General features: G+C 42.4%; 1 protein-coding gene across 6 annotated transcripts in view; it reads right to left on the minus strand.

Annotated features, from left to right (window-relative positions):
• Nucleotides 1-3,911: 3,911 nt before the first annotated feature.
• Nucleotides 3,912-23,040, minus strand: part of dnm2a (dynamin 2a) — a 48,176-nt gene continuing 29,047 nt past the window's right edge. For 2 of the 6 annotated variants that reach the window (XM_060855123.1, XM_060855125.1), the window contains exons 12-20: nucleotides 21,760-21,830; nucleotides 18,432-18,483; nucleotides 16,430-16,543; nucleotides 15,233-15,342; nucleotides 14,746-14,857; nucleotides 13,612-13,779; nucleotides 12,005-12,240; nucleotides 11,094-11,318; nucleotides 3,912-5,285 (exon numbers count right to left, since the gene is read on the minus strand). In XM_060855123.1, the coding sequence (XP_060711106.1) occupies nucleotides 5,246-5,285; nucleotides 11,094-11,318; nucleotides 12,005-12,240; nucleotides 13,612-13,779; nucleotides 14,746-14,857; nucleotides 15,233-15,342; nucleotides 16,430-16,543; nucleotides 18,432-18,483; nucleotides 21,760-21,830 (1,128 nt within the window). In that variant the 3' untranslated portion in view covers nucleotides 3,912-5,245. Of the gene's footprint in view, nucleotides 5,286-6,527; nucleotides 9,751-11,093; nucleotides 11,319-12,004; nucleotides 12,241-13,611; nucleotides 13,780-14,745; nucleotides 14,858-15,232; nucleotides 15,343-16,429; nucleotides 16,544-18,431; nucleotides 18,484-21,759; nucleotides 21,831-23,040 lie in introns of those variants that run through there. The other 4 variants (XM_060855122.1, XM_060855124.1, XM_060855120.1 and 1 more) reach the window with 2 other exon arrangements.

Below are 23,040 nucleotides of genomic sequence, written 5' to 3' on the forward strand. Positions count from 1 at the left end.
AGCCTCCAGATCCTTCCTATGATGTGGTAACGAGAACCACATACCATACTCCAAATGTGACCTGAATAGTTTTATACAACTGCAACCTGACTTGCCAACCTTTACACTTAGCATTCTCACCTTCATCAGTCAGGCAGTACACTGTTTACTTTCTTCCCACCTTATCATCTTGTGTTACCACTCACAAGGAACTCTGGCCTTTCCTACCATAAGATCTCTGTTAGAAGCATTGACACAGAGTCCACTACAGATAGAGTCCTGCCATTTACTACTTTCCTCTTGTATTTCACCTCCGAAAATGCATAATGCTTACTTGCCTACAACTTTCCGGATTACATCCTAAAGGAACAACACTGGATATTCTCCAGTCTTCTGGGACCTCACCTTTGGCTAAACAGAAAACAAAGATAGTCCGACTGGTTTATTTGGAAGTACAGCTTTGAGTGCTGCTCCTTCATCAGGTAGCTAGAAGGGCAGGATCATAGGACAGAGGGAAAGGTGAGGACTGCAGATGCTGGACAATCAGTTTAAAAGATGTGGCGCTAGAAAAGCACAACAGGAAAATAGTTTCAGGCATAAGCCTGATTGAAGGGCTCATGCCTGAAATATCAACTCTCCTCCTTGGATGCTGCCTGACCTGCTGCACTTTTCCAGCACCACACTTTGACTCAGGATCATAGGATACAATTTATAGTAAAAGATGTTTTACTACAGTGTCTTATGATCCTGCCCCACTAGCTACCTGACATAGCATGCATCGATATTCATTGGAACACTACAGCATGCCAAATACAGACCAACACAGTACCCTGCTCACATGTGTATAAATGATTGGCTACAGGAAAGTTCACCAGACTTGATCCTGAGATGACAGGACTGTCCTCTGAAGAGAAATCAGGCAAACTGGGCCTATGTTCTTGAGAATTTCAAAGAATTAAATCTCATTAAAACTTACAACATACTTTTAAGGGATAGCTAGGTCAATTCAGATAGGGTGTTTCCCTTAGTTGGGGAGTCTAGAACCAGGTACACAACTTTAAAAATAATAGGACCATTTGAGGTCCATGGTGAAATTGTTTCTACTCAGGCTATGGAAGTTCAGACTTTGTTTAAAGTGGAGGTTGATAGTTTTGATTATCAATGGCAAAAGGCAATCTAGTGTTGATCAGTCATTACTATATTGAATGACAGGGCAGGCGCAACAGGCTTCTCTTGCTCCAGTATTCCAAATAGTTCATAAAGTTTCTTCGAACAGCATGTTTTGAAGCCAGACAGAGAGCAGGTATTGTGAGTGGACCTGCTATTGTGTAACAAGAATGAATGAATGATTCTATAGTGAAGGTTCCCCCAAGTGGCTATGACCACAATAGTTGAATTTCATATTCTGCTTGAGCTTGATAACAGCAAGTCAAAGACTGTGCTTTCATACCCTCATAATTGTTAAATATTTAAGTTTGAAATAAGAGAGATCAACTTTCCAGTTTATTCTAGCTAAGGAACAGATCAAGAGTTGCAGAGGAACTTCAAGGAAAAAACCATAATTGTGCAAAGATGAATGCCAGGGTAGAAAATCTGAATATTTAAAAAAAAAGCAAAGATTGAGGGGAGAAGTGCAGAGCACTAGCTAGGAATAGAATAGTTCTGATAAATAGTTGGAATTAAAAAGTGAGCATGTCCCCTATTTGGAGAGTTAAAAAAGATGGCAGATAAATTGAGCAGGTATCTTGCATTGATTTTTAACTAGAGGATATAAGTAATATCCCCAGAACTAGCTGTCAGTCAATCAGAAGATGAACAATGTGATAGCTGTAACAATGGTGATGGCATAGACAGAACACAGGGGGCTAACACCTTCAATATATTGTCTAGCTATGATTTTAGGTTGATTCTAATCTAAAAAGTGAGGTAATGGAGTTTTACATGAATTCATGCAGTTTTTGAGCAAAGTACAATGTAACCCTGCAAGTACAAATTCATCCCACAAAATATGTGCGTGCACGTGGGTCTTTGTCTGTCTGTGTGTGTCTGTCTGGTTTGGGGGTTGAATGTGAGAAAGTGTGAGTGTAGAGTGTCTTAAGTTTGTGAGGGGGTGCATGTGAGTGTGTACGTGGCTGTGTATATGTGTATCCATGTGTATGTGTACCGAACTTAGCTATCAGCCTCTGCTTGGCAGGCAGCAGCGAAAAGTGGCCGAGCAGAGGCTGATAGATAAGTTCGGTACCCGTAGAGAGGGCCTCAACCGGGACCTTGGGTTCATATCACATTACAGGTGACCACCATTGCATTATACACACACAGACACTCCTACACAGACAGAGAGACACACACCCCCACATACACCTCCTCACAGATTTAAGACCCTCTACACACACTCACACTCACTCACATCCCCCAACCTAGACAAACGAAAACCCACATGCGTGCACATATTTTGTGGGGTGAATTTGTACTTGCAGGGTTACATTGTACTTTGCTCAAAAACTGCATGAATTCATGTGAAACTCCGTTATCTCACTTTTTAGATTAGTTTCAATCTAAATATCCTAGAATAGACAGAGAACACGGGGGCTAACACCTTCAACATATTGTCTAGCTATCACCATTGTTAACAGCTAACCTGAGAATGCAACTTTTTAAAAAAAGGTTTTGTGATTTACATATGCAAGAAATGAAACTATCATGGTATTCAAACAGAATCAATTTTTCAATGTATAATTTCAGTTACATCACACTGTAAAGTTTTGTTATCATTGAGCCCTCCACTACCACCTAATGAAGGAGTGACACTCCGAAAGCTAGTGCGCTTCCAATTAAACCTGTTGGACTATAACCTGGTGTTGTGATTTTTAACAATGTTTTAAGAGAGGATTGTCTATTTAAGACAGGAAATACGAGGGTGTGTTTGGAACACTTTTCAAACCACCATTTAAGGAAGGTTCTTTGATATAACCTCCACCATTTTATTAAGAAACTATCTCCCTCCAAAAATATTCAGAGTCTCACATGAAAATTGTAGGGAGGGAACTCATAGTTGCCTTTGATGGTGATAAGCTGAGGGAATTCTAAATAGGCCTGAATTGAAGATCTGAAGAATATGGGCAAGGGAGGGAATTAAAATATTATTATGTAATGAGTTGGCTAAAAGGTACTGGTTTGATTAGCCCATGATTGTATTGCAGAGCGAGCACAGTAGTGAACAGGGATTGGGTGAAAGTTGAGTGTTTTGAATTCATTTCAACAAAGATATTCCAAATGTATCAGGAATGTAACACACTGGGCGGCACGGTGGCACAGTGGTTAGCACTGCTGCCTCACAGCGCCAGAGACCTGGGTTCAATTCCTGCCTCAGGCGACTGACTGTGTGGAGTTTGCACATTCTCCCAGTGTCTGCGTGGGTTTCCTCCGGGTGCTCCGGTTTCCTCCCAGTCACAAAGATGTGCGGGTCAGGTGAATTGGCCATGCTAAATTGCCCGTAGTGTTAGGTAAGGGGTAAATGTAAGGGCACGGGTGGGTTGCGCTTCGGCGGGTCGGTGTGGACTTGTTGGGCCGAAGGGCCTGTTTCCACACTAAGTAATCTAATCTAATCTAACTATAGTATTAATACATGCTGATCAGCTGCCACTCACTTGCTCCTAGCTCAAAACCCCTGCTCTACAATATTATACTTACTGGCTTCTATTAATGTGATGTTTCAATCATTTCCCATGAAATGATTCAACATGACAAAAATTCAGACTAAAGCTACTATGAATCCACCATTAAACACTGGCCTCCTACAGCTTCAACCTCGAGTGATGCCACTTCCCGTAAAGCTGGAAATCTCCATTCCATGAGACATTCAAAAGCAGCATAAATTCAACTGGGTTTTGAACTACAGTATTTCAAATTAAACACAGCAGCCTTCCCCCACGTACCAATCTGTACAAAATAATTTTATTCCCAAGGTAATTTACAAAAAGCAAAAATATACAGAAGATAAGAGCACCATGCAAAGAAAATGCTGCTTAATTTATGGTATCAATAATTATGGGCGAAATAGCCTCCTGCGCCATCTTGTACATGCCTATAAGTTATTAATGCAGATCAAGAAAAGCAGTCCCTGGGGAACTCCACTACATGCCCTCCTCCAGCTGCAAAAAGAGCTGTTCATCACAAATCTGTTCCCAGTCTTTTCTGAAATTAAGAATTTGGGAGTTGCCTAAAGTAAATTTCTCAACTGGGGAGTATGTGGACATAATTTGGATGTGATTCTGCTTGTGTTTAGCATGCATGGTGAGGATCTGGACAGACGGCAAACGTTTTAATAATTACATTTATATTGGTGAATCATTTGTTTGCCTGGAACAAATTACACCAGGATTAGAAAATTGGCTTGCAACCCTTATACTGAGAATTGTGTACTGGGGTGAGGGTTAGAGCTGCTTTCCTACTTGTGTGTCACAACACTACAGAATTTGTAAAGGTTATTTAGAATAATTTGTACCAGTTTGACACTTAATCTTGCCTTTGGGTAGAAGGGCTGGACAGGAGTGGTCACTCAAATGCTGGAGTAATGGAAAGTTTTGTTAAACACTTGCCCCCACGCAGGAACCCTGATTTGACTACAGCTATATATGGGCACAACTTCTGCAATCTCTCACTAAACCTGTCAAACTCACCTTCCAGAATTTACTTTTGCCCAGCCAGTAAGTCCTTTAACCCATCTGCAGATATCGACTATTGCAGTCAGCCCCTGAAAGGTTAAGCCATCATTTCACAACATCATGCCAAAATCTACATAAAATGCAAGGAGAGATTTTATGATTTTTTTATCTTCAGCTTTCTTGACCCTTCCCAGACTCCCAAATTAAACAATTTAACTATATTTTGTTTTAAAATAGCTCTGGCGTAGAACTTCTATTTGACCATCAGCATTAAAGTATGCCTCACTGTAGAATGATCAAGTTTATAAATTACATCCCAAATTGATTGTCAATAAATATAGTACAAACCCATATTCAGATCCAATAAAAATCTAACTTTCAACAAATCCCAAACAGACTAGACAGATCTTCTTTAAACAAAGTGAGGGAAGAGTAACGACAATCAGAGTAACAAATTGTGCCCAGGCTACGAGAGGGGGTTTGTATGACTGTAGGGAGCAGCAGGTAAGAATCTGAGTGTATGAGAGTTTTTACAGAACCTGGACTTGCAACTGCAATACACAAATAGTCTGCCAAAACAGGTAGAAAATAGTGGGACACATTCAGTAGCCAGGTCTTGAAGGCACTGCTGGAGGAGGACGCCTAGATACAAGAGAAAAGCAGAACATTTAGAACAACTTGATCAAGAAAGCATTTCCAGACACAACAAAAGGTGCACGTACACACATATACACACACATCTGATCTGTTTCTTACCTGGGACCATAGGCCTCACTCAAGTAGATGAGCTGCTTCACGTAAATTGATGAACCAAAAGCAGTTTCCATACCAAATTCTCAGCACAGGGATATGGGGTATTTGCTGTCTCATCTATAATAGTTAGAGTGCAAATCTGTGCAACAGTGAATTGCTCAGATTGTGTATTTCTGTAACCTGGTCACTAACCTGTCCATTGACATAGATTAGATTACCTACAGTGTGGAAACAGGCCCTTCAGCCCAACCAGTCCACACCAACCCTCCGAAGAGTAACCCACCCAGACCCATTTCCTAATGCACCTAACTATGGGCAATTTAGCATGGCCAATTCACCTAAACTGCACATCTTTGGATTGTGGGAGGAAACCCACGCAGACACCAGAGGCTAGAATCGAACCTGGGACCCTGGTGCTGTGAGGCAGCAGTGCTAACCACTGCACATAGATCTGATTGCATGCACAAGTAATTAGACGCAAAGGGAAAACAATCTCATCTGAAGTACACTTTCTAGCTCTTAAGCTACCCTTAGCTGCAGACTTCACAGTGCCCCCAGCTCAGTCTCGGTGACAACAGGTCATTTTTCATTAACTTGTGCCAGTCATTATTGTGAGGACATTGATAAAGGAAATGAGAAACTGTCAGATGTTTTTGTAACCGGAGGATGCAGATTTTGAGATAAAAGGAGGGAACTATGTTTATTAACTGAGGTATTTTAATCTGGAATGCGCTGCTTGAAAAGGTGAAAGCAGATTCAGCAATTTTCTGGAGAGAATTTGATGAATAACTTGATTGTGTTCTAACATTTTATGAATTGATATCAACTGCTGTTGTATGATCTCATCCCTCCACCATCTACAATAGGAGCAACATTTTGTAATCTCTGAATAAATGAGTGGTGAAGCCAAGTGCAGGACAGCCCCAACGTCCCAAAACTGCATCAAGCTTGAAAATGGCTCAGAATATTTAATGTTACCACCCAAATGGCTATAGCCATGCCTCTGAGTGTAAGCACTTCATCTGTCCCTTCACCATGTGTCAGCTTATAGTGGAACTGCATTTTCTCTCACCCAGAAACCAGAATGAGAAAACAGAGGGAAACATGACAAAGACACAAGAAGAAGCCTCCTTCTACTGTCCATCCCTTTATTTCAGTTCATTACCGTACAGAATGTAGGCACTTCATTTCAAATCAGTTAACAGTCAATAGTATCACGCACCAGGAGTGAGAACATTCAGGTATCTGTTAATTAGAGCAGAGCCCTGAATTTGATGAAGTAATCATAGGAAAAGGATTCAGCCACTACATTGTAATACAATATTAATTAATTCAGTTATTTTCTCTAGAAATTGTAGTTTGTAGAAAGATCTTCTGCATCCGTGATCAGTAACTACAAAAACCGAAAGGAGCTTTGAGCTAATTTCCCACAGTTGGTCCAGTATCTTTCTGTGGAGACACTGCCCAAAATTGCACAAAAGTTACATTCTCTTTATTGCAATTGTGATAAAGCATCAAGGATCAGACCCAAGTGCTTCCAGCAGATTCTCCTCCCCAAACTTGAAGAAATTAGTTTGATCCACTAACTAATATATTTTATATAAAACTGGTGGTCCCACCCACAGCAGGACACTAAGACAATCTTGAGAGTTTCAGAGAATAATTTCTGGGGGGAGGGGTGGCACAGCAAAGAGGCGGTGGGGGAAATCAGCAAATAAAATATGTTGCACATTCCCACCCATCCAGTCAAGAACTCCCTCCAAAATGCTTATACATTAGTTTTCTTGTCCAGTTCTACCTTGCATTCCATTGTTTATGTGGAGGGAGAATTAAGTGCATTCAACAAATCACTATTGTTTAGAGCGAGAAAGGGAAAACTCCATTTTAAGTTCTATAACAGCAAGAATTTCCTGCAGCAAACCTGCCTCCAGTAAAGAAAGCTGATTTGATGTCCAGCTCCCCCCAGGTAAGGAGTTAGTTCAGCAGCAACAGTACATGGATACCACCTCCCAAAAGCTTGGACGTACAACCCCAATTGCTAAAAGATGAACAAGCTGTTTACATCAGGAATTTGTGATCCTCTCATTTTCATCAGAATGCAGATTCCAGCTGTGTAATCAGTGCTGGAGAACAGGAACACATCAGAAAATGTTGGAAATGTACTAAGTTAGTTGGCATCTGATGCTGAACAGGTTTAACCAGAAATAATCCAAGTATGTAGCCATCTAATTCCCAGATGCCTCCCTCAGGATTCCAACATGTTTTTATTCTGCTTTGCAATGCTGACAGATGCTGCTTCATTGTAGCTGAAGGGGTCAATTAATTAATACAGACTGTACTTTCAGATTGATCCGAGATGCTTATTCTTAAGGCAATGCTCAAACAAGACAAATGAGAGCAAGCTGCAAAAGTAATCCAAGAGGGAGCTGGTCATCCTGTCTAGGGTAGGTTAGGCAAGGGCTAACATACAGGGAGGTCAGATTAAGTAAGAGCTAGTACCTCATGTGGGAGACAGGCCAAGGAGCTCAGGGATTGAAGGTAGATTTCTAAAGTTCCACTATGTTTGCGTTAAGTGGTACATAAGCTGTAACCACTGACTTCACCCAGGCCCATTTAAAGGCTATTCACTAAACACTTTCATTTACAGATTGCTGAACACGAGTTGTTCCTCAGCCTATGAACACAGACACACACATCTCACCCCCCAGGAATACCAAATTAGCTTGGTTCCTAGTCACGATACTCTGAACCCAACAAAAACAAGAAACTAAGTGGTCAACACATAGCAGTTCAATGTTGAGGCAAATTAACAACCAATGCCCCACAATCCCATCCTCTTTGGATAGATATGACCCCCCCAAATTGCAATCTTTCTGGTTCCCCAGTCATTGTGATTGAAATCTGGCAATACTGGTATTAGACCAGTGAGAAAAGCAGCCACTGATTGGAGGTTGGGGAAGAGCTGCAGCAAATTAAAACAGCCAGAAACATCCAACCCAAGTTGTTAGGACAAAGTGAACCATAAGGTTACCATCACAACCATTCAGCAATGAATGAGGATGGTTGAATCTTAAGGATGGTTAATTTTGTAATTGTCAACAGCTAAGGAGCTACTGACCTTGGGAAGCTAGGCACAGGTCTGAACAAGTGCAAAATTAAAGCAATGAGTAAATGGTAAACATCTATAGATGGACACGCACACCTGTTAAGGGGCTAACAGAACATCATTGGCTAAGCTCAGTCTGTTACCTATGACTCAAAAATCATTCATGTTCCTGAAACTCAGCTCTGCAGTCATTGGCTGGAGAATAAAAACACTCGGTCATTGGACTTTAAAAAAATTCAAAGATCACAATCAGATTCTTCAAGCCATTGTATTTTCACGCAATCAACCCATCAGCCACAATAAACTTCTTGCAGTCAATGCATGGCTCACGGTATCTCCCCATACTTCGCTAACCCCATCCCCTCTGCTCTGCCAGGATTTGCTCTCCTCAGTACAAACTCCTAACCAAGATCGCCTCTCTCTCAAACTATTCCATCCAGGGCTTGCATACCTTTACTTCTCACTTTCATCCACTCTAGTACCCCATCAGAACTTCAATTTGAAAGGGTCACAGGAGTGAGACAGTTTACTGAAGTACTCCCTAATTCCATTGATTCCCCTTTCACATTTTCAGCCTATTGACCTCACTGCAATGTAACAACTCTTGAGCACTTCTCCCAGCTCCACTATATGCTCTCAACTTTCCCAGTGTTTGTAAGGCCATAGGATGTGGCACTCACTGCTCCGATTACTTTGTAGTATCAGAGACAGCAATAAAACCTTGGATGCCTCCCACACCCCAAAAAATGTAAGTAGATGCCTGGAGACAGGACAAGCTAACAGTAATAATTGTTTTATTTACACAGAGCTGCTAGGAGCAATGATCCTAACAAATGAAAAAAAGGCACCAAGACAATTTTGCTGTTTATTCAGGGAGTGCAAAGTTTCTCAATCAGGAATATCAAGGGAGTAGTGAGTGAGAGACATTGACTCCAAATTTTAGTGCTGGGGGAACAACCAACCAATAATTCAGTATTGTTTAAATAAAGTTCAGTTAAGAATATCTTGGTGTTCCCAGCTAGTGTGATAGCCAAGAGGTCTGGATAACTCTCTGGTAAACACGGGTCCTGCCCTTCACACCACTACTGCCCCTCAGCGGATTAAATGCGTGAGAATAAGGTTGGCTAATCATCCACTATAGCCTACAATAAAACGCTTCACAGGATAAATCCCACTGTTTAATCCAGTAGGGAATGCTCGGCTGTTCGGATAATTGTGGGTCGGGTCGGAGCCGCGGGTGGTCTTCTGCTGAAGGGAGACAAAACAAAACGGGGGTCAATATAATGGGGCAAGAAACAGGTGCAAATCAGGGTTCAATTCAATAACAACCGGCACAGCCATCAGTATACAGCCGGTGTTGGCTTTTATATTTTTTCTCTACCCCTCCAACCATATTGTTTCATAATTGCACAGAAAAGGACAGGATATATGAAACTGAACTGAACTACAAATGCTTATTGAATAGAGCCACACTGTGTGGGTCATTTCCCATTGACCTGGGTAATCAGGCTGAAGTTGAGGGAGCTGTACATTACAGGTGGAATACATGGACTTTCATCAGAACAGTCCATTTTAATGCGTGAAATGTTTCCCCTCTCAGACAAATAAAGCCCAATCTCTCACTTTAAGAGCAGCAATCACAGCACAGACCTACCCGGTCACATGTTTGCACTTTACATTCAGAAACTGTCAGGGTGAACCCCAGATTTTTCTTGCCCATTGCACAAGTCACTTCCTTAGTCCCATTGATCATCTTCAGACCAGTATTTAGCAAATAAGAGATACAGGACAGTTAACTAGTCAATTTTTCACAGCTTTCACCAAGATTTTGGGCTAAAGAGAACATATTGAGGAGTGTCTCCTGTTGAAGGACTGGCTTGAATGTTGGTTAGAGTTGAGGTTTTAGCAAGCTGAAGGACGTGTGCAAACTCAATGTTACAGAGAAAGGCTCAAATTGAACATAAAAAAACCTTAAAACACAACAAACACTGGCCCTTTCATTCCTCACGAATAGGTATTCTGCACTTGCCAATGTGGGATGTTGCCCCAAATTGTGCATTTGAGAAATGCCCAAGCCACAGTTTTAAGAGCTCTATGTAATTATCAAAGTGATAAATTCACAAATAAACACCAGACTGTTTAGAAGATCAACACTGACTGCCCCACCTTCCCTAACCTGCACTCTGCTACACATGCCAGGGCGTGAAGGAAAAACAAAATGGTAATATATCTTTATGTAGCATTAAAAAAAAGAGTAGAGAAGACATTATGAAATAAACTAAAATAATTAAACCTTGGGGACTGCAGAACTACAACATGTGAATCTCAAAACACAAGTACATCATTAGTTTCCAGAAACAGTGGAAGTGAAATGCCTCCTAGCTAAAGGGAGACTTATTTTACTGTTATGAGAAATTGAGGTTATAGAATGGCAGTCTACCGAAAGCACGCAATTGTTAAAAGACGAGAGTGGGCATTCATTCAGATCTGCACATGCATTCTCTCTCTCTCACACACACACACACACACAATCTATGCCTCTTTTCAGCAGTGTCTATGAAGCAGGGTGAGGTTGGAGTGTTAAGACATACCTGGGTAGCCCAGGAGGGCCAGGTGGGATACGTGCTGGCCTGGAAGGAATTTGAGGTGGTGCCCCTAGGGCATCATTAGTGGGAACAGGTCTGGAGGGAATAGGAGGAGCACCAAAACCTCCCACAGGCATTGGTATCAACATAGGACCCGGAGTCGATCCCCGGACTCCAGGAGGTCTACTTGGTGGGCCCACTGCAGAGTGGGGTCTACGCTGAGGTGTCGGGCTGTGGAAGTAACAAAGCAAAAAATTCAATTACAATTTCACCTTGCAACTAATGGGTAAAATTGTCGTTTAAATAATCCAATTCCACATCTGCAAGCTCCTATCCCATCAGTAACCATCAACCCACAACCTACTAACCGACCTTCAACTGCTCAAGCCCTACCATAGACACCACCCCCCAATGCATCATGTATCAGCGACTCCAGAATTACAGCTACCCCATTAGTGCAACCTCTCACATTCTACCATGGTTGAGCTGGTCCAGTCTCTCTGTGACGGACAGTAAAATCTCCCCCAGAGTCTATTTTGGGCATTTTTCACCCTTCATGCTTTCTTCAAGTGGTGCTCAACATGGAGGAGAACTGGTTCATTAGCCAAAGAGAGGCAGTACATGGTAATCCAGAGGCTTCCGCCTCGTTTTCCTCATACTATGAGACTTCATGGAGTCTGAAAGTGATGTTGAGATTCCAAGAGCAAATCCCTCTTAGGTGGGTCTGTTTTGCCAGAGGGTTGGGATATACCCAGAGATAGTGACCTTGGAGTGAGGAAGAGCCACACAGGAAGAATTCAGATGATGTTAGCACTGAGCTAAAGAATGCTCCAAGGTTACATCCAGATGAACCTGTTTACTTAATTTCTCTACTCCAGCCCAGATTTCTAATTCTGTTGCCCCTCACATTTGCCTACCTGTGACCCCCGGACTGGACAGAAAGCCAAGAGTCATCAACTGGGGGAGGCAAGGGTGCAGTGATGGTGGTGGTACTGATGTCCCCGATGATGCGGAGAGCTTCTTTGATGGCATGATACATTCGCAACATTTCATCACGTCTCTGTGCCTGCTCAGCTGACTCTTCCATTAAGCTGCTTTGGTCAGTCGATGAATACAGAAAAGCGAGTAGCTCCGAGTGGATAAAGTCCTTGGTCTGTCACAAGCAAAAGAGTTCACTCAAACTTGCTGCGGAATGCCTGCCCCTGTCAATCAATCCCTCCCCCTCCAAACCTCAGTGATACAGGAACTGAAGCCGAGATCTACACTGTCAGACTTGGCAACCTTCAAATTAGAATTTAATTTTAAAATGATCCCAGGCCACTGGTTTTAAGTGGAGTAGTAAATTTATCTCTGATGCCCTGTCAGTATTTATCCTTCAATCTACATCACAAACCAGATTTTTTTGTTTTTTGTGATATTGCTGTACATGGGATCTTGCAGTATGCAAATTGGCTGCTAAGTTTTCTACATTATATCTGACCACACTTCTAAATCTCTTAATTGGCTGTAAGATGTTCAGTTATAACACAAGGTGCATCCCCCTTCTATCTTTCCTGCACCTTTATACATGAGAACATAAGAACTTGAAGCATGAGGAAGCAATTCAGCCCCTTGAGCCTGCTTGATATTTAACATGATCATTACTTAATCGCACCTCAGCCTCTGCTCCACTTTTCTGCTCAGCCCCCGTAACTCTCCCTTCAACCTGTTACTAATTAAAAATCTATCTCCATCTTAAATTTATTCAGTGTCCCAGCATCTGCTGCACTCTGGAATTGTGAATTCCTCATTCACAACTGTTTGAGAGAAGCAATTTCTCCACAACTGTTTCAAATCTGCCACCTCCAAGTCAATGACAGCCCATTCTAAAATTCCCCTTCCACGTTCTCTCTACCAGCCCTTCTTCTGTGACTCTGTACCAGACCTTGATCCAGCACAAACTACCTCGCTAACTCACTGGACCAAGCCAAGTTTCTGACCTTAAATCCTCTTTCCTCACCACAACCTGCTTTTCTTTTTACAAATTTGTTTGTGCAGATGTATTCACCTTCCCTAAATGGGCATGAGTGAACAAAATAGGATTTTACAATAATCAATGGTTATATGGTCACAATTAGGCCAGCTCTTTACGCCAGGTTTTACCAAATTCAAATTTCACCATTTGCAGTAATGGTGTTTGAACTTATATCCCACAACATTGGTGTGGGACTCTGGATTGCTACCTCAGTATACCACCTCTCTAACCTAATTTGCCTTCACCGCGGCTCAAGCCTGTCTGTTTACTGAACCTTCAGTTATGTCCTTTGCCACTTGCAGACTCATCCATTCCAATGCTGCCCAGACAGTTCTCATTCTTTTCTCCATAATCTTCAGGCCAAACTTTCCACAGGTTCAACGGTGACAAAATTGCATATTTTAAACTACACTGTAATTACACCAATTTCACTCAACCCAGACTTCTCCATCGCATTTCACACCCCTCCCCTCCCCCCGCCCAAACCAAAAGGTCCACAGAAGAACTTACATTGTTGATCATGAGGTGCATAATGGTCTTTGGCATCAGATCCCTGATCGATTTATTAACGATTCCCATGTAGGAATCCACCAGGTTACGGATCGTCTCAACCTGTCGCTCTAGCTGTGGGTCCATTGAAAATGTGTCTGGACTACTGCTCCCCTCATCATTCTCAGCCTAAAGAGGATGGTCAACAGTTAGAGCAGGAGTCACTCATTCCATATTGCACACCTCCCAGCATCATCCACAGGAGCAGAATTCTCTGCCCCTTTAAGTGTTGACTCCTTGTTGGGGTCTCAGCCCATGGCCAGTCACATCTGATGTGTCTGCTAGCCCAGTACATACCATGAAGGGTTTTACATTTTCCAGCTAGGGTTCCTGGACATTAAACCATATTGAATGTCACTCCATAGGACTCTTGTCCAAACGTAGGTATGGTGTACAGTCACCAAACATGCTCATGATATTGTAGATCAGACAGCTTAATGTCAGTGGCAGGCAAGCTAACAGGATCCTTAAATATATGAACAAAGCAATTAAACATATCAAGGAAGGTTTGATAAGAGCGGTCAATTTTCTCTTGACAAAATGGTTCAGGAATACCATCTGAGGTCTTTGAAATTATGAAAGGTAAAGTTTATCAGAGGGTTTGTAGACAAAAGGTTTCTGTATGCATGCCATTGAAACAAGATTTTGGATTAGTGGTGCTGGAAGAGCAGTTCAGGCAGCATCTGAGGAGCAGCAAAACCATTGAAACAAGATACCCACTCAGAAATCCAATACCTTATTCCAAAGAAACATCTCTACTCTGCAAGATGAGACTATGGAAATTGCTATCATAGCCAGCAGTGGTTGGAATGACAGTGTAGAAGTATTTAAAGGGAAGCTAGTCAAGCTTATGAGAAAGAAATAGATGGTTATGATTGTAGATTTAAATAAAAGATCAGATGAGTCTCACATGGAATGTAAGCAGCATTCTGAAATGTTGAGCCTGTTTAAATGTGCAGTCCTAAGGGAGGTTAGAAGCTTTGTCAAGTGTGAAGGAACAGCCACTTTCTCCAATTTTGTCCTTAAGCAACAAGACAATAGAAATCCTGTTTGCTATTTCAGAGGAAGTGTGTCAGAAGCACAGCTAAAACTTACATTCTCCCTCTCTGGGTAGACCCCTGCCCTCAGGAACGATGCTTTCCAACTGTCCACATCCTCCTGGGACTCACAAGCCAATTCAATTTGGCGATAGTCTTTATAAACATTCCTATAGAAAAATGGAATATTAAAATGAATCATTCCCACAGCTTGGATTTCACTGGACTGGAAACAAAAGCTTCAGACAGTGACAGACTAAGCTTTAAGATCCAGTTACATTCTTGTTTCCATTTTAATTTCTAATGCAGAGCTGATGTTTGCTGCCTTGACATGATAGCTCAGCATCACCGGGCAATGCTCAGCAGGTTTGAGGGACACTGACTGGATTGGCTCAAGGAGATGTGGAGTCCCTGGGTAACACACAAACTAGAACAGGAGCCCACCCCTGAAAATACTAGTTCATCAACTTCCCCTTTTCTCAGTATTCCCTCTGTCACTGGGTGTGGAGTTGGAAAGAGACAGATGCAGCTGAGTTGGCACTAACCTGTGCTCGGTATTGAAGATTGCAAAAACATGTTTGGTGGACATGAAACCTTTCTCCACATCCTTCAGTTTCAGGTTGTCAAGTGGTAACATGTACTTCTTCTCCTTCTCCTGTAACATTCATATAACCATTAGAAAACAGTCGTAACGCTGCAGAGTTCAACTTCCACCACATGTCTCTTGGCATTTCAAAAAGATTTACACAACGTCTATCAAAAACCTTTCCCCGGGCAGGCTGTGAAGGTGGGGTTACTTTTATATATCCAAGAGAAAGTGGGTATAGGATGAACAAAACCATAGGATCCCTACATTGCAAAAAGGGTCCATCAGGCCCACTGAGTTTGCACCGATCCTCCAAAGAATATCCAAACCAGACCCAGCTCCCTACCCTAAACACGTAACCATGCATTCCCCATGGTCAATCCACCTAACCTACACATCTGTGGACTGTGGTAGGAAACTGGAGCACCCAGGACAGGGAGATCATGCAAACCCCACACAGACAATTACCAAAGGCTGGAACCGAACCCCTGATGCTGTGAGACAGCAGTGCTAATCACTGTGCCCATAAACGTTTAATCAAATGATCAGGATAAAAACGCACCTCAAGCACAATGAGGGATTGCTGAAAAAAAAAGATTTTGTTGAAGCTTTCTGGTTTGCACTCCATGAAAATTCGCAAGAAATACTAAAGTTAAAGGAAAAAAACCCCAACATTTCTATTGTATGACGGAAGTAGGCAAAAGTGAGGACTGCAGGTGCTGGAGATTAGTCTGGTTTAGAGTAGTGCTGGAAAAGCACAGCAGGTCAGGCAGCATCAGAGGAGCAGGAAAAATTGACGTTTCGGGCAAAAGCCCTTCATCAGGAATCAGCCCTTCCCTGTACGAGGGAAGTGCTGATTAGTTGGAAAGTGGACTCTGATGGGTGGAAATGTTGCCATGAAAAACATCCCCATAATGGGATTAAGCAGAGAACAGTTCAGACACAAATGAATGATGCTCTCCCACCCCATCAAGCTCAGCAAGGTATCCAATCAAACACACATCAGTATAATACCTTTGTAACCACTGCCAGGACAGGGAAAAAGTCAACTCCATGTGCAATATCTCATGCATAAGGTAAACTGAAATCAAATTCAAGACCAATTCCAATTTAATTAAAATACAATGGAGAACACGAGAGAGTTAGATTCACTCACCTCTTCATCTTTGTACCAAGACAGTGACTCAGCCGTTAGCACAAACCAATATTCCTTGGAGCCACCTTTCATGATGCTGATGTTGTTGATGGTGATCCAACCCCTGCGAATAACCTGGAAATAGTCAGCAGCATTGAGGCTGAGCAACAGTCCATTAAGTTGGGAGCCCTCTTAACACACCAACCCACTGAGACTTTAGTCAGGTGAGTGGGGAAAGCAAAGGAGAGGGGCATATGTCCATGGATGGAGGAGACGGGTATTCAAGGTGAACAGACACCACAGTATCAGGAGGAAACAAGAGGGAAACGAATTACTGAGGAATATCTGTGCATGTCTTTATCTGCACATTCTATCCTGCACAGAACATTCAGAAGTTGATTAGAAAGCATTAAGACATCACAGTTAATGAGGAGATTTTTTAAAAAACTCTGCTGGTGGAACCAAAGTCTCTACATCGTTGGGTTGATTGCAACAGCCAAATGAGCTGCTGTTGCTGTTGCAGGTCCACCTAAAACCTACTCCAAGAGACAGTTCCATTGCAAAATGGGGTTAGTGGAAAGTCGGATGATGTTGGGTAAAATTAGAGACACGTGACAAAACAAAAAACAAACAAGTTAATTAGAAACAAACTTGGTTAGTCACCTACCTGAGACACAGGAGGGGGAAAACTGTCTCTAACTCAGAATAATCCCACTACCCCTGGGGGTTATTCACTGCACTGATCCAACATCGGCCCCACAGCAACTGTCAACTTCAACAGGATCATTTCCAAAAAGTGTTGGCACACAGATGCGGTTAAAACTAACTGCATTTGGTGCAGATGAAGAGGAAATAGTGCAGATGCTAATGTGTGCCGTTGGTGGATGGAGCAAAGTACCTGATTAGCCAGCATCAAATGGAACAAGCAGCTGATCCAAATGACCAGACAGAGCCGCCATGCTGGTGAGCGGAGGACTTCCTAGCTCAAGTGTAGGAATGCAGCATTCCCAGGAGGAAGATATGAATACAAAACTGTGAATGAATCACACACATGATTCCATTGGCTGCTGGAGAACCAGATGATGAATGAACTACCATTACTGGAGTTGACACCATCACCAGAAACAAGAGCAAAGACAGAACTTGCTGATTAACACCGATCTGACTGTTCATTTTGAGCATTGTGATTATTGGATCTGAGCAGAGAAGAGAAAAAAAAAAGGACTGAAACACAATGAAATCATTTTAGCCATGACTGAATGCCAGGGGGAAATGTTTCCTGATCACATCCCAATATAATTCCTCCTCTCACCATCAGACAAACTCAAATCAACTAAACTAAGCAACACACAACACAAACGGTACTTACCAGAATCTCACCCTTTAGAAGTGTTATAGTTTAAAGAAGGCAGAATATCAGAGGAAAAAATAAATGGAGTGAAGGGTGGGTTGAAGTAAAATTGGATGGACAGCAAAGGCACAGCAAACAGTCAGTAAAAGAGAGAAGACAAAATGACATGCAGTTATTAGAGACCATCCTCAGCCAGGCCTTTAAAATAGCCAAAATAACCCTTAAAGTACAAAACCTGGTGGAACCAGGCACTGGATTCCCCAAACCCCTCACTCCAAAAGACGCACATCAATTCAATGAGGGCAAAAGGGGTAAGCGCGGGAAAAAGAAGGGGAGGCTGGACAAAATGGGGAGGAGAAGGTGAGTTGAAGGAGGCAGGGCAGGGAGCAAGGGCGGGGGGGGACAGGGTGAGAGGTGCGGTCAGCTGTGCCCTCAAGAGAATTCAAATTCTCCATTTTGGCTCTGTACTGACAAATTCAGAATTTCACCAGACAATTAATTTCACACAAACATTCTGCAAATCCTTGTTAAATTAATGATGCAAAGTGCAACCTCAGTTAACAAAGCTCAATCCAAATATTACATCAACATTCCCACTCATGCAAATCCAATTGCTTAAAGATGCACACTTTAGTCCCACAAATTGGCTCAAGATCAAACTCATGCTCTTACCTGGTTTGGAACTGCTCGTTTCTTTGTTAACTGGCTGCTCCTCTGCTGTGCACTGGAGGGAAAGACAGCAAATTATATAAGGAGCTTATACCTGGAATCAGCCAACAAACTCTATCCATGAAACGGAATTCCCTCATCCCAGGAACCAGTCTGCTAAACGTTTTGGAACCTTCTCTAAAGCTTAAACGTTTGCTTAATGCGGGCTGTCCACAAGTTGACAAACCTGAGGTGGCCATCCTCTTTTTCAACGTTCATCATAACCTTTTTGATTCTGCACACTGTGCCCCCATATTTATTACCTTTAGGACGCCATGCATCTTTTAAACATTTTCTCAAGTCCCTCTGATTCTGTAACTTGTTTGGAACATACTCTTTTTATTGCCCAGCACATTCTTCCTTCTCAATTACTTCATATCTTTCATCTACCACACCTATTTTATCAGCTAATCTACCCTCAAAGTCGGTCAGTATTCCCTCCCCCCCTCAGTTTACAGTACTTCCAGGTTGTGCCCAGACTCACCAAAATCAATGTTAGTAACAGAGACAGAGAAGCAGCGATCCTAGGAACAATCCTGGGGAATTTCACTGTTTATCTCCCTCTGGTCAGAAAACTAGACATAAACCATGGTCACTCAGCCAACTTCACATCATTCTAACTCTACATCTGTAAAATCTTCCATCCTGTCCATTTTGACCCATCACCTTGATAACTTATTATCTCTCTACCTTAACCAGTTTGTACAGTTTTGGATTCCTTGTTACTTTGGTTAGACTCTCAGTGTGCATCTTATACCCATCATGATATTCCAGCACCATCTTATTTTAATTTTTTTTTGGTAATTATCTCTGGTTCAATTAATTGGATTATAGGTCATCTCTTTACTTGCTATTCAGCTGTTGACACTTTTGATCACCTGCAGAGACTTATTATTCAGCCTGTTGACACTCCACTCACACCAACTGTATGATCTTTTGATCGGTCTGTAAATTGTGTGCGCTTCTCTTCACTCCACCTGAAGCAACAGCGGCGCTCCGAAGGCTTGTGCTTCCAAATAAACCTTCTGGACTACAACCTGGTGTTGTGCGACTTCTGACAGAATTTCAATAGCAGCAGATTCAGAGTGTGACCAAAAAGGGAAACCGAATGGTTTTAGATTACTTACAGTGTGGAAACAGGCCCTTCGGCCCAACAAGTCCACACCAACCCGCCGAAGCGCCACCCACCCATACCCCTACATTTACCCCTTACTTAACACTACGGGCAATTTAGCATGGCCAATTCACCTGACCCGCACATCTTTGTGACTGTGGGAGGAAACCGGAGCACCCGGAGGAAACCCACGCAGACACGGGGAGAACGTGCAAACTCCACACAGTCAGTCACCTGAGGTGGGAATTGAACCCAGGTCCCTGGCGCTGTGAGGCAGCAGTGCTAACCACTGTGCTACCGTGCCGCCCATTGAACTAGAACTCATAACTCTGGTCACCTAGCTCACATCAAGAAAAGGTTCAGAGCCAAGAGTCTTTCTGCCCAGTGTCTCTGGGATCTAGCCTGTGGGCTCCTCAGACACAAGAGCACAAACAGAAGACCATGGCTGGTCTGTGATCTAACTCCAGCTCATGGGAAAAGCTGAGAAAGAGAGAAGCTGCTCTTCAGATCATGAAACAAAAATTAAAATGCACCCATATTCTCTGACATTTGTATGAAGGAGTGAGTTCACATCATTGAAGCATAAAAATTCTCTCAGGATTTGACAGGTAAATATTGAGAAGTGGCTTTCCCGATTAGAGAGCAGAGAACTAGTGGGTACAGTTTCAGGATAAAGTTGAGCTATTTAAGACTAAAAGGTGTTAAAACTGTCTTGTCCAAGTTGCCTGCTTAATTGGCAAACTATCTATACCACCACCAGTCTACCATCTGCAAGATTTTTTATTCTTGCATTGGATGAGAGAGTCACGTACAACTTTGGTGTTGGCTACCAATTACTATACTTGCCCTCGAAATGATTGCTCGCTCGGCCATTTCAGAGGGTTGACCACATTGCTGTGGGTCTGGAGTCACATGCAGACCAGGCTATTTCTTAATTTAAGTACAGTAAATATTAGAGTAAAAAGTGAGGTCTGCAGATGCTGGAGATCAGAGCTGAAAATGTGTTGCTGGTTAAAGCGCAGCAGGTCAGGCAGCACCCAAGGAACAGGAAATTTGACGTTTCGGGCACAAGCCCTTCATCAGGAATCAGGATTCTTGATGAAGGGCTTGTGCCCGAAACGTCGAATTTCCTGTGCCTTGGATGCTGCCTGACCTGCTGTGCTTTAACCAGCAACACATTTTCAGCTACAGTGAATATTAGACAGGCTTTTTAGGAAAATGGTTACATGCTCACCATTAAAATAATTCATTATTCCAGAATTAGGGGCAGCACGGTGGCTCAGTGGTTAGCATTGCTGCCTCACAGCACCAGGGTCCCAGGTTCAATTCCAGCCTCAGGTAACTGTCTGCGTGGAGTGTGCACATTTTCCCTGTGTCTGCGTGGGTTTCCTCCCACAGTCCAAAGATGTGCAGGTTAGGTGAATTGGCCATGATAAATTGCCCATAGTGTTAGGTGCATTAGTCAGAGGGAAATGGGTCTGGGTGGGTTACTCTTCGGAGGGTCTGTGTGGACTGGTTGGGCCAAAGGGCCTGTTTCCACACTGTAAGGAATCTAATCTATTAAATATTTCACCACCTGACATGGTGGGATTCAAGCCCATGTCCCCATAGTATCAGCCCGGGGCTCCAGGTTACTAGCCCAGTAACATTAACAGTATGCTACTACATTCCCCACAGTCATGCAGCAACTAATCAGCCTCCTTTAACAGCACCTTCCAAGAGCTGGAGCATTTCGAAGCTTAAGGACAGCGGATGCATCAGACAAACATCACCTGCAAGATTCTCTCCAAGTCTCAAACCAACCAGCATTGATTATATAACCCCATTCCTTCACCATTAACTGTCAAATCATGCAAGTCTCTCTACACTCCATAGATTTGCAGCTGCTTCGTGATTAGAGATGGCCAAACAACCTGGCACAGCCAACGAGGCTCACATCCCATGAACCGAGAAACTCTTGTAATTCTCCAGAGTGCTGTAGATGTTAACCAATGATTATATTCAATGCCAAGAATGACTGATAACCTTAATTCCCTTGGTAAACAATTAAGGATGAGAAAGTGGAGTGAAATAGATTATTAGCTCTGATATTCTTGACTGATTGAACAAACTCAAGTGGCTGCCTGGTCACTCCTGCTCCAATTTAACCAGCTCCTACTTCTGACCTTCCACACTTACTTTGCAAATCCAATGAAATCCTCATGGTTTGTGTTGATGTAGGATAGTTCGATGTCAATCAATAAAAGGATCTAGAAGAGATCAAGGACAGGTAAGGCTGCTGCAAACATGTCCTCAGGGTGTATACTCGCAACACCAGCCCAACTGATGATCAGCTCCCAAAGACGAAATATTAAACTGGGCACTTCATCAAGGGAACAATTATGCATGATTACAGATATGAAAATGTTTTATATTTGATATTACTTGGTTTTTAAAAACTGTGGAAAATGGATTTACTTCAGGTTTTCTTGAAAAACCTGTCGTAGTTTCTTTTAGAAGAGGCTATTCAAAGTCCATATGATATTGTTTGTTTAAGAAGAAACAAGGCTTCCTGAAAATCACAAGTTGATGTGTGCTCGCTTTGTTATACTGTCTTACTTTGTTTAGAACAGTGACTGCCTTAGAGATGTGGTTTTTTTTTTTCTATCTAGTTCAGTTAGAAAGGAGTCTGTGAAGTACTAGTTCAGTTGATGTAAAGCCTGCTGAGAATAAGCCATGTTGGAGGAAAGCTCACCAAGAACAAGCTGCCCAACTGATTTTTCTCAAATTCAGGATGAAACTTTATTATTTTGAAAGAGTTTGAACAAACATCTCAAGATTCATATTTCCTAAGCAAACTGTTTAAGTGCAAGCGATAACCATGAATGATCATCACTTGACCACACTTGCCAGAGCATCACAGCAACAGATCTGGAACATACAAAACTTTACACTTTTACCTTCAAGAATAACCCATTAGAAAAGGGTTTTGTTTTTCAGAAAGCCAATTTCTACAGAGAAATCTATTTCCTTTCTTTTCTTGAAGAGTGAGAGTTGTATGTGTTTTGGGGATATTTAGAGGGGTAAGCATTTATGCTTTCATATTACTAACTGCATGTTAACTAATCATTGCATCCTCATTGAATAAGGTATGTTTTATAATAAACCAATTTATTGGGCAGTGCATTGGCTCAGCACCGGAGTTCAATTCTATCCTCAGGTGATGGAGCGAATGTGCAAACTTCACACAATGTCTGCATGGGTTTCCTCCCACAATCCAGAGATGTCCAGGCTAGGTAGATTAGCCATGGGATAAGCAGGGTGGGATGCTGTTCAGAGGGTGGGTGTGGACCTGATGGGCCAAATAGCTTGCTTGCACACTATAGGGAATCTATGATTGGTGAATAATTGCGTTTATTAAGAAACCTGGTTTGTAGATCATGTGTTTGAAACCTGGCATATGCAAGGATCATCTTGGAT

This window comes from Hemiscyllium ocellatum, chromosome 45 (genome assembly GCF_020745735.1).
Source record: "Hemiscyllium ocellatum isolate sHemOce1 chromosome 45, sHemOce1.pat.X.cur, whole genome shotgun sequence".
NCBI lineage: Eukaryota > Metazoa > Chordata > Chondrichthyes > Orectolobiformes > Hemiscylliidae > Hemiscyllium > Hemiscyllium ocellatum.